Here is a 12,329-nt window from a genome sequence, read left to right on the forward strand (position 1 = left end):
ACGAACCTTGCTGGGCCCCAGCAGCACAGTTCACGGAGGGGGCCCCAACCCTACAGATTCAGTCAACCCCGCCCATACATGCTGTCGGAGACTAAAGTCCCCAATTCATTTCCGTCTGGCAAATCAGCGATTCTGATAAAAGTCTGGACTGCACGAGACAGAACCCTGTAGGGCAGGTGACGTGTAAGGGCCATCTTGAAATGACCACCTCACCTTTGCAGTGAAGTGCGTGAAAACCAAGAATTGGGCACGAAGCGCAGCACATTATATTTCAAAACTTTAAAAATGCGTTATTTGCTCAATTACATTTAGTATTTTGCTTAACAGCCTTGTTATGCGTATAACCTATACCTCACCAAATAGTCACAAAGGTGCTTTAGAGCCTGTATAAATATGCTGTGTTTTCCTTTAAGGTTAAATCATTACACAATACAAGCACAATTCGAAAGCGTCTGGCTCGTTACTATATAGATTGCACCTTCAGCCCCTGTATCTCTTGGAAGCTCGTCCTTGCTTAGCTAATTTCTCCTCCCTCCCACCCCTACAGTCGTCACAGATTACTGCAACCGTCTGCCACACCCAACGGCTAAAGCAAAAGCATGTCGTGAAACTCAACAAGGAAAGTAGTACACAGCACATGTAAAAACCAAGTAAAGGGGCCAGTAACCATGGGAGGTTACAAATTGCGACATGGCCCTACTAAGAAGGGACTAAGAGGCCTCAAAATTAATCAGAAGACAGCATTTACAAAGGAAAAAGACACAAGCCAGTGAAAAATAGGAGCGGGAGAGTGGGCGGGGCTTCTATCCCATACTGAACTACCACAGATCTTTGCTAGAGCAGCGCGTGCATGCTGACATTAAGCTCGACCTATAAAAGAGGAGAGTTAATAGTATTTCTCATCGTTAACCCAGCATCAGGGAGACACAGCATATTCACGTAAATCTATGTCTAAAAGTGTTTGTAGATATGGATTTGCATCCCAATACATAGATCGCTGCATGGGAACACTCTCTTACTACCCATGGAATGCCTGCTTGACGCAAGGTAACGCAAAGCCACGAATTGCACTGCCTTGCGTTACTTTTAATTACAAATCAATGCAAATTGTCATCTTGGATTTGTGACAATTGTGACACCAACTAAATAAGATAAAAACATGATACAAACAAATTGTTCAACTATAAAGAGAGAGGAAAAGTCGTACTTAGAGGGACAACACTAATCACATTAAATAGATAAATGTAAAGTATAACATGGTGTCTGGTGAACAGAAAAACTGTTTTCTGGAACTTAAAAGAGACTAGAAATTGCTTGGCTTGTACCTTCTTTCATTGATTGAGATTACATTCTCGTGAGTTGTGCATTGCTACTCATTGTGTCTGCTGAATCAAAATAATTTTTTCAAATTAGATATTTCACGATGTTTCAAAAACATTTCCAGTGTTTGTTTCAATCTCTTCCTGCTATTGTCTTTTTAATAAGATCTAACTCTGGGCGGAATTTGGAAAGATGATGTTAATTCACTATTGTTATCTGAGCCCAGATTTTAAACCACAGAAAAGTATGCATTTTCAACACCTTAACTTATGGTTTATTGTTCAAGCAAGAAAAGGTTATTTTTTCTTGAACCCGTTAAATCCAAAAATTGTTGAATCATTTCCAGCCTCGACACAACTAAATTAACACCCAAATATGGGATAATTTGCACATTTGACATGCAATATCATTTTTTTCATTTTTTATATACTACTAAATGTGTATATATAATCTCTATCTGTGAAAACTAAATGCAAGTGTGTGCTATATCCAATCTCTCCTTGTTCTGTTATTTTAGAAGCGTAAAAACATTAAATATTATTTGCTGGTGTGATACGGTATATATTTTTTACAGGGGGATCGAAATGAGGATTACCGTGTAGATGAAGCTCTTGCTGACAGAGATGCGAAGGTAAGCATATGTTGCATATTCTTCTGGTAATTTAAGCAAATGGCTGCTATTCTTAGAGTCAGGTGATGCTATGAAGTGAGTTCAGATGTTTTGTTAACTAGCTCTTAATCTGCAATTCTAACAAATATCCCTAACTCACAGCAAAGGCAGTGTGACAGATGAACACTGTAAGAAGGAAGGAACCCTTCCCTTGGCTGAGAAGGGAAGTCCACCACTGTTCTGTCTACCCACCACCATTAGACAAGCTGAAAGTCCTCTGGAGGAGCCCCAACAGTCGTATTGATGTTCAACAGCACAGTACTAGGCTCTGATGGGAATGTGGTATTCTCAATATGTACCTCCAGCCTTAAGCTGAGCTGGTTCCTATTAACTCATTCCATGCTATGAGAAGGCTGGTGCTGGCAAAAATGATTGTCAATCAGGGAGCCCAGGACCATTGCCAGTAGCCATTTTGGAGCCCTGTGAGCCAGCCCCATGACAATTCATACAATTGTCCATTATTGAGATACAAAATCTGCCCAGGTAGGTGTATTAAGCACTTTGTGATGTGTTGTGTGAATAGGAAATTGAGTGTAGGTTGTATGGTGTGTGTTGCATGGAAGACTTACTGAGTTCCTACACAACATGATGGGTCTTATTCAGGGTGTCTTTATCCATTGCTGGTGAAGTATCAATCTACATGCAGCAGGTGAGTGAGATGTTAGTGTTTGTCCATGGTCCACCCATTGAAAACTTTGAATGGGGCCACCAGATTTAAGATTTAGATCTACTAAATATTGATATTCTTTTGCTACACACTCTGTCTGTGTACAAAGCTCTGGCTTGAGTAGTCACCCTGGGATGATCTGCGTCTGTGAGACCAGAAAGAAGGTATGTGCTCTCTTCCATAGAACTGTACTAGTTTGTAAAACCACTGCTAAATTATCCTCTGTTCCTAAGGATCCCTGCCTAGACACTGCTCAGTGTAACGCCCTAGCCAATTTCTTCCTTGAAAAAATTGACAAAATCTATGCCATTTTTAATTCTACTCCAGCCGCCCCAACTTATGTTGCTCAAAATTCTTGTAACTCTCCCCCAGTTACTACTCCCTGCTCTTTGCCTCAGCCACACGAGATTACCATCACCCCACTCCAGGCGTGGGATCCTATCTCCCCCGCGCTGTTAAAAAAATACCTTCAGGACATCAAATCTGGCTCCCCCCTTGACCCTTTGCCCCCTCAAGTTTTGAGTTCCCTTGACCCAGCCCTACTCCACATTTTTTTGGATGTCCTAAACGCTTCCCTAACAGAAGCGACCGTCCCAAATGAATGGAAGCACGCAATGGTGGTACCATTATTAAAAAAGCCCAACGCAGACCCCAATAATCCCTCCAACTTTCGCCCTATTTCTTTGCTTCCCTGTTTCTCCAAGATTTTGGGGAAACATGTTAATTGTCTGCTTAACTCCTTTGTGGAATCCACAAACTTTCTTCACGGTTCGCAATCCGGGTTCAGGGCTGGCTTTTCCACGGAAACAACTCTCCTTGGCGTGTCAGAAACCATCAGACGTCAAGTGGACAACGGTGAGATGGTGGCACTCATCTTGCTTGATTTGAGTGCCGCTTTTGACATCGTCTCCCATTCCATCTTATTGTCCACTTTGAAGGCAGTTGGTGTCGGTGGTACCGCCCTGGCCTGGATTGCTAATTTTCTTTCTGACCGCACGTTTCAAGTTTTTTCTTCCACATCCGCGTCATCTATCCTCCCTTCTTCTCACGGTGTTCCCCAGGGATCTATCCTTAGTCCCCTTTTTTTTAATATCTATGTGAGGCCTCTTGCTTTCCTAGCGGAGCAAGCTGGTCTCACAATTTATTCTTATGCTGATGACACTCAAGTCATCTACTCACTTTCAACTAATAAAAACCTCCCATTCTCCTCTCTCCAAATTGGGCTGAAACACATATCGGACTGGATGCTGAAGCACAAACTAAAATTAAACGGGGATAAAACTGAGCTGCTCTTGTTTGGCCCAGATACCTCCCTCTGGGGCCTACATCATTGGCCTCCGGAGATGGGTCCTCTACCCACTCCATCAGTGTCTGCTCGCAATCTTGGTGTGATCTTTGACAACCAACTCACTTTCAAACAACACACTGTGAAAGTCTCAGCCACCTGTACAACCATCATCAGGTGGCTGAGAAAGATCACCTGGATGCTGCCTGCGGACACCTTGAGGACCGTAGTCCAGGCTCTTGTCATCTCCCGCCTGGACTATGGGAACATCCTTCTCTTAGGCGCCGCTAAGGAGGTCACCAGGAAGTATCAGGTGGTACAGAATATGGCAGTCCGCCTGATCTGTCACCTTCCGGCCAGATCCTCGGTTACCCATCATATGAGGAACCTACATTGGTTGCGGATTGAAAGCAGAGTCAATTTCAAAGCACTTTGCTACATGCATAAAATCATGTCTGATCTAATCTGGTGCAGCAATATATTCCCCCCCGTACACTCAGGTCCTCAACACAGAACAAATTTAAAATTCCGCGCATCAACAGAGCCAAGATGGGAGGACGCTCGTTTTCCCTGTTGGCCCCATCCTTATGGAATTCTCTTCCTCAATCTTTGCGCACTGAAGTGTGCTTTCTGAAATTCCGGAAGGGAATAAAAACATGGCTCTTCAACAAGTAATGTTGATCTTACGTTCCTCCCTCCCTTTCATCTGTCAGTTTGCCCTAGCGCCGGGAAACCTCCGGGTAGCTGCGCGCTCAATAAATGTAATTATAAATAAATAAATAAAAATAGCCTTGTTAGAAGAGCAAATATACTGTAAGAGCTGGCATGCTGGAACTCTAAAATGTTCACTTTGGACATTTAATGGGATCATTTTCTTTTTTGAATGCCAGTTTTTAAATTACTTTCATTTACACACAAGTTAATTGAGTCTCAACAATCAACCTTGCTCCATGAAAGCTGTGAAACTGAGCTATAGGACATAGCCCACTTGATATATTTTGGAATTCTCAAGTGCACTTTTCCCTCAATGAGCAGCTGCAATAAACACATGCCACACAGAGTCTGACTTCTTAAGATCCCTGTACAGTAGACTGACTCCGAGGGTCCACGTTAAGTACATTTTAGTGCCAATATTATGTAACCCCTAAAGCTGTCCATGTGAGTGTATCTCGGCCATTGAAGATGTAAGAATAATCCTTTGTTTTTTACTGTTAATATTTCCTACTGCCCCGCCTTTCTATCTATAAATAAAAGACCTGGGAGCTAATTGAGAGTTTGGGCAAGCACCCTTATATCCAGAAATGTACCATACATTAACTCATGTCATGATAACTGGAAAACCTTCCATATTTAAATTATTATGAAATGTTTGTGGATATTTCTTCAGCAAAATGAGACTCTCCACTTTGTCCACTTTGAGTCAAATCCCCCTGCTGGAAAATCAACCAGTGTCCATCCGTTCTCAAGAATTTCAGCCACCCATGGTGGATAGTGGCAAAGCATTTAGGGTGACCACAACACTCCAGGGCATTATGGAGAAGCGTGGCTCAATGGTTAGAGCGGCAGACCATGATGCAGAGGTCTGACCTAGGACCAGGGTTCAATTCCCGCCTTGGCGGCTCTTGGACTCAATCTCCCCGGACCTGATAATTCTCGCCTCGGTGCCTAGTCTAATCATGGGTCCCACTCTGTGACTCTGGGCAATAGCTTGCTTAATCTCCACAACGGCCCCAGCAGCGCTTTGATGCATGGCTTCACCTTGGGGGTGCCCAGGAGTGGACATCTCACAGGAAAGCCAGGAAGGTTTCCACAGCGGTATGAATACAGCGCTACGAGACCTCTGGGTAGAAGGCGCTATATAAATACAAACACACACACATTATGGATACTGTCTCCAGTACAGAACCATTGACTTAAACATTCTTGTTTTCAGGTGTGTTAAACAGTAAAGGAACCATAATGCTTTAGGTTATCACATGTATGTCTATGACTGGAAAGAGTATAATGACCTGTAAATAGGTGATCATCTAAACGTACATTGAAGGTGAGTGTGTATTGTCAGAGCTCATATAGCTCTAAAACATAGGAATATACATTCTGTTATGTTACTGACACAAAACATACCTTAAGGGGAAGTCTGTCACACAATCTTGTGTGAACTGTCACAATGGTAACTGTTCCTGACATATTTGCATGCTAGATTTGTTGCTTGATCCATCACCAAGTGTAGCATAATTAGCTCTGAACTTCCATCGAGCATTAAAGAAATCTCCACTTGGCAGCATTTCTACCACCTTATGCATATTAAAAAGAGTGGCTGTACCTCGTGCTAAATTATGGAAAGATCTGCTTTACTACTATCTTTTAAATATGTCTGCTATTATGAGCAATACAGCTTTGTGAGAACATTGAGGAGCACATTTAGCAAGATTTTTCATTGGTGCAAAAACAGGCAGAGGGATCCAAACCGACACAAATTCTGGATAAGTTAAATATGTTCCAGTAAAATTGTTTTTGAAATTGCAGGTTGTCTTAAAAGCAACACCTATTGTGTTTTCTCCTGCTTTGTGTAAAATTGTGTCAAGAGTGTCTTATCGGTGGTACTACCACCCTGGTTTCTAATGCAATGTCTGATCTACTAAAACGTCTAGACAGGGGTTTGCACCAGAAATAATGACCCCTTAAAAGAGGCTGTAATATGGGCAAATAGTGTTAATTTTCCTAACCTTTTTCACATTGTATGTGCTGCAATGTACAACACACATCTAATGAGTGAAAAGTTTTCAAGATAGTCTAAGCATAATATTATGAAACACTTGCAGTACAACACCTGGGCTAGTCATCACGCACACTCCTTTGTACTGTGGTGCAAAGGTGTGTGCTTGTCACTAGGTAGCCACTGTGCAGTCAGTTTGTGTGCCTCAGCAAGTGAAGAGAGCAGCATTACCACATCTTAGTAGATTAGGGGTCAGATGTACAAATGTTAGGAAGAGCAATTTCATTGAAATTGCTATTCCTAATGTATGAAACTTTTTTTTTGAAATAGTGATTCCCAATGGGTCAGAAATCAACCTCCCTCATAAATATTAAAGAGGTAGGTAACATTTTGCAACCCATTAGAATGATAGCCATTACAGAGATGGTGGCCTGCTGGGGCCAGCAGACCACCATGCCAGAGATTGCTTTTCAATTATGCCATTTTCGAGATGCAGCTCATTGTTAGAAATGGGGGTCTCTAGTTCACTGTGTTCTGCATCCTGTCCAAGTAGGCACCCTTCTGTCTAATCAGAGTACAGGAATTACACACCTAAGATAACACCTGCTTACCCTCTTGGTAGCTTTGAACAAGCTGCCACGCCCTATCTCAGAGGCAATGTGTAAAGTATTTGTACATTTGTTAATATATTTTTTCTTGATTTTATTCCCGTTTTATACAAAACAAATTCAGTGCATCAAGTTGTGGCATATTCATCACAAGGTATAACACAAAAGGTACAATAGAAGCTTGAAGTAACAAAATATAATGCACTGATATACTACATAATTCTCAGATACAGCCAAGAGTTGTACTCAAGATCCGCTGTTCACCCTATTTTAGAAGACAAGAATAATGAGACAAACAACAAAAGTGCATAGAATGCAAACATAATGTTATTAAACATTTCCCAGGCTTACTGTAGCCAGGATCCCATACTTGGCGGCCTAAGACTCTCTTTCTTCGTCTTCTCACTTTATATATTGCAGATTCCAAGTTATAGATAGCTAAAAGCCTTGATCGCCAATTAATAAACGTAGGGGGATTGGGCTTATCCATTCGGAAATAATACGTAGGCGAACAATAGCCATTGCGATAAACAAGAATCAAGTCATAGATCTCGGCCTTGAGTTTCCATCCATGTCAGATCCAAAGCCCAAAATTATAAGATCATCTGTGATAGTTATTGTGATCCCTAAACTAACAGCCAGAAAATATTTGGCCTCTTGCAGAAAAATACCCAATCTAGGGCAAGAAAAAAAACATGTGAACAGAGTCCTCTGCCTGCAATCCACACCTACTACATTTCCTTCCACCCTCAGACCTCCCCACTTAGCAATCTTTCCTGGAGTATAATAAAGATCAAAGACAGACATAAAATGCTGGCTCCTGAGACTACCCGTTATTAAAATCTGATTTGCCAAATCCAAATATTCCTCAATGTTTATTCCTACCTTTCCCAGCCTGCTTTCCCACTTTATATTCCAAATACAGATATCATCGGGGAGAACTTCGAGCAGTTGTTGATAAATCTTCCCTATCGGAGATTTTTTCCATATTACTTCAATCACAGGAATCTTGTCAAACCTTAGCTCTGATCCATGCATACCTCTCCCTAAAAAGCTACAAATCTGTAAATATTTTAAAAAATCTTGTTTGGAGAGACCACATTTCTCCTGCAGATTCATAAATGAAAGAATTTCGCCTCCATCAAATAAATCACCCAGAAAGAAAACTCTCTTAGTCCCCGAAGTAAATGTAGTATGATCTTGAAAAATGTATGGGAGGTTGCCGGGGGCCAACAAGGGAGTATAAATATTTATATTTGGGATCTTCATCTTATGCCAAATAAGTCTCCAGTCTAAATAAGCAGCTTTGGGCACTTTATATTTAGTCTTTTTATAATAGCTAGGTTCTAATATCCTAACCAAGCAGCTATTTGTACCATCCTCCAACTTTAATTCATATATGGGTGGTCTACTAGCTAACAGGAATTCAGCCTTAGCCCCAGATAACAAGATCCCCAAATGCTGTATCATGGATGCCCAATAATAAAACAAAAAATGAGGCATCGCCCATCCGCCCCGATGTCTACGGAGAGTCATCCATTTAAGTGCCCTTCTTGGTCTCTGATACCCCTAAAGAAATCTGGAGCAGATCCTCTCTACATTTGCTATACAATAAGTAGAACACGAGAGGAATAGTCCTAAACAAATATAAAAATTTGAGAAGGATCAACATTTTTAGCACATTGCAATGCCTATGAAGAGACTGATGTAAGTGGTCTAACATCTCCAGTTTTCTATTAACAGTGTCCCTCACTGGAGTAATATTCAGATCAGGAATTTGATCTACTAGCCGTGTGATCTTAATTCCCAGATAAATTGCTTCAGAGACAACTGGCAGGTCTACAAGATGCGTGGCATGCATGTGAAGAATCTGGGTTTAATCCCCATTTAATTTGTATCCTGAAAACATACCAAACTGCTCTGCCAGAGTCCTCACTGCCTGGAGCGCCAAAGGAACATCGCTAGTAAGGACCACAATATCATCAGTGTATGCCAATGTTTTATATTCCATATTATGACCTCTAGCTGGATTCATATTTATACTCTGGTTTAATTTATTGAGAAATGGATCAATATGCAATGCGAAAAGCAGGGTGAAAGATGGGCAGCCCTGCCTGGTACCTCTACCAATACTGAACGATCTTGACTCCTGTCCAGAGATACGAATAATAGCTTCTGAAAGTACATACAGGGTCTTAACTGCTTGAATGAATTCCATAGAGAAGCCCTTCCATTGCAGGACATACCAAAGAGACCGCCAGGAGACCCTTTCAAACACTTTCTCAGCATCTAACAGGATCACCCCTAATGGAGTCTTTGTTGCCTGAGCCCAATCAAGAAGAGCAATTACACGTCTCACATGGTCAGTTGTATCCCTCTCCGGGATAAATCCATGCTGGTGAACTGATACCAAAGGAGTAATGGCTTTTCCTAACCGACCAGCCAAAATCTTACAATAAATCTTACTGTCACAATTAATATGTGAAATAGGTCAATACGAAGAGGGATTCAACACAGGCTTATCTTTTTTTTTAAATATTGCTATATCTGTCTTTCGCCAGGAGTCAGAAATAGTGCTCCTTTGGGCAAACTGAAATAACATCATGATATCTTGTCGGAGTACCTGCCGGAATGTCCTAAAAATTTCCAAAGGGATCCATCCAGGCCAACCGCCTTTCCAGTAGCTAGAGACATTATAGCCCCCTCCACGTCTTCCAATGTAATCAGTGCTGCAACAATCTAATTTTGTTCATGTGTAAACTTTGTTGTTTCAAGATCTACAAAAAAATTCCTGCATCAGATCTTCTCCTCCTATAACCTCTCCCTCAGTAGTCAATTGGTTATAAAACCTATTAAACACATTCCGGATTTCTGCTGGGGAGTCCTGTATCTGGTCTAAATGGTCTTTAATCCTATGATTTAGCAACTTTCCTGTGTCGTAATCTCTTTGCTAAAACCCTTGCTGTATTTACGCCTAATTATATATCTCTGCCCTATAATGCGCATATTTAGCAGCAAGCTCCTCCCCGAAATGCTGATAAATTTTTACTTTAATAGTAGCAATAGTCTTTTGAGGTTCGTCTATGTTTAAACTACTCTCTATTTTCCTCATAAGTTCAATTTCTGATAGTCTCAATTGTTCAATCCAGCCCATAATTTCCTCCAGCATTCTCTTCTGGTTACATATGGAAAAACTAAAAGTCCCTCTGCGTACCCCAGCCTCAAAGGCGTCCTAGACCATAGAGTGTTTCTATTAAATTTGAAAAACTCCTTAATCCAACTTGCTATATGTGCACAAAATGCCTGATTCAGCAACAGTTTTCTTTCAAAAGTCCTAGGTCTCTGTTTTTTTACCTTGGTGCTTAGTGGCAATTCTATTATTAACTGGTTATGGCCTGGGGGAAATCTCAATTTTAGCCATCTCAGAAATTTGGTAAGAGACAAAAAAATAATCCAAACAAACTAATTCATTGTGTGGAGCTGAATAAAAAGGGACCACCGTGTCATCTATTTTATGCCGATGCCAAACATCCACCAACCCATGTTCCTTAATTAAACCTTGAATAGCTTTAAAAACTTTGACTTTCCTTGCCTGGTATGGGAGATTACCAGTTAAATTAAAATCACTATCTAAATGAATATTGGAATCTCCACATAGAATTAAAGGGTGAGGGCATAGTCCCAATTCCACATTCAAAAAGTTCATTACATCCGGATCATCTAAATTGGAGCCATAGATAGAGCAGATAGATAGAGGGGTATCATTACCTATGATTTTTAAAATGAGACAGTGCCCTAAGGTGTCTTCCTTCACTTGTTTGCAGACTCCAATGCTTTGTTTGCCAAGGTGGCCACCCCTTTAGTTGTTGTACCTTGTTGAGCGCAGGCTAACATATAAAAGCGCAAGTCCGTCAACCAGCCACGTTGATTCCAGGTTATATGAGTCTCTTGCAAGCATAAAAAAATCAGTCTGCATAAACTGGAGAATTTTAGCTGGCAGGCCCCTCTTTTTTCTGACAATCAGGCCACATACATTCCAAGAACAAATACAAATTCTACCCATCATCCCTGTATCTGAGATACTCCATCTCAAGTCTTGTCAACCCAAATCGGAAACCAAAACCAGTGATCTCCAAAAATTCACTCTTTCTCACATAAAAAAAATGCCTTGACCATAGATAACACAAAACAGCTGTGCCACCCTCTTACTCCCTCCCTCCCCAACACCCCATATCCACCCTCCTGCTCCCTCCCCCTTTCCTCCCAAATGAGGCATAAGGACCTAGGTCCTCTGTGATGAAAAGCAGTTGGTCGACCCCCCCAACACTCCAACCCCTCCCCCCATAGTGCAAAAAAGGTGCGAGAAAAAAAATCAGATTAAAGAGAAAAGGATCTGGTTATATTATTAAGCCTAAACGGCAATGCTAACAGGCACCTTATATGAATCAGCAAATACATTGTGTCCAATTATGTACGGTTGTATACCAGAGAATGAAATTAGAAATTCTTTGGCTGGAATTTCAGAAGCGAAAAACTATGTATGTCCCTTAAATATTCAATTAAGCAGCATTTAGTAACAAAATATCTGTGCCCCCTTTGCCTGAAATCAAAGAATCAATTGTCAAAGGTGCCACCTTCTCTCAACTGTAGCCTGAAAAAAAACAGTCCGCACAAAAAATTTGCGTCCCTTTCCTGTTTGCTTCCCACCTGGTCTAGCCAAATCATATATTGCTTCTCGAGCTAGGAAATTATTGAGACAAATCAAAATGGCTTTAGGTCTATCAGTAGATTCCCCATTTTTTTCTGATGGTTAAAACGAAACCGATGGGCCCTTTGCAGTTCCCCTGACCAATCCCATTGAGGAAGTTCAGGAAATGCTTCCAAGAAGAGATCAACCACAAACTGCCGAATATCAGTACCCCCCACACCTTCAGGAACCCTCAAAATCCACAGATTATTTCTTCTTGAGCAATTTTCCCACTTGGTCAGCTTCCAGACTGTATCATCTTTCTCGGCCTTCAAAGATTCTGTGATAGACTTTTGCAGTGCTAGCTCATCCTCCA

At 41.2% G+C, this 12,329-nt stretch overlaps 1 protein-coding gene across 1 annotated transcript in view; it reads left to right on the plus strand.

The window, feature by feature from the left end:
- LOC147727232 (annexin A1-like) overlaps window positions 1-12,329 on the plus strand; it is a 221,803-nt gene that overhangs the window by 138,394 nt on the left and 71,080 nt on the right. Inside the window, exon 8 of the mRNA XM_086961277.1 lies at window positions 1,895-1,951. Within this exon, the coding sequence (XP_086817403.1) occupies window positions 1,895-1,951 (57 nt within the window). The remainder of the gene's footprint in view (window positions 1-1,894; window positions 1,952-12,329) is intronic.

This window comes from Lissotriton vulgaris, chromosome 3_1 (genome assembly GCF_964263255.1).
Source record: "Lissotriton vulgaris chromosome 3_1, aLisVul1.2, whole genome shotgun sequence".
NCBI lineage: Eukaryota > Metazoa > Chordata > Amphibia > Caudata > Salamandridae > Lissotriton > Lissotriton vulgaris.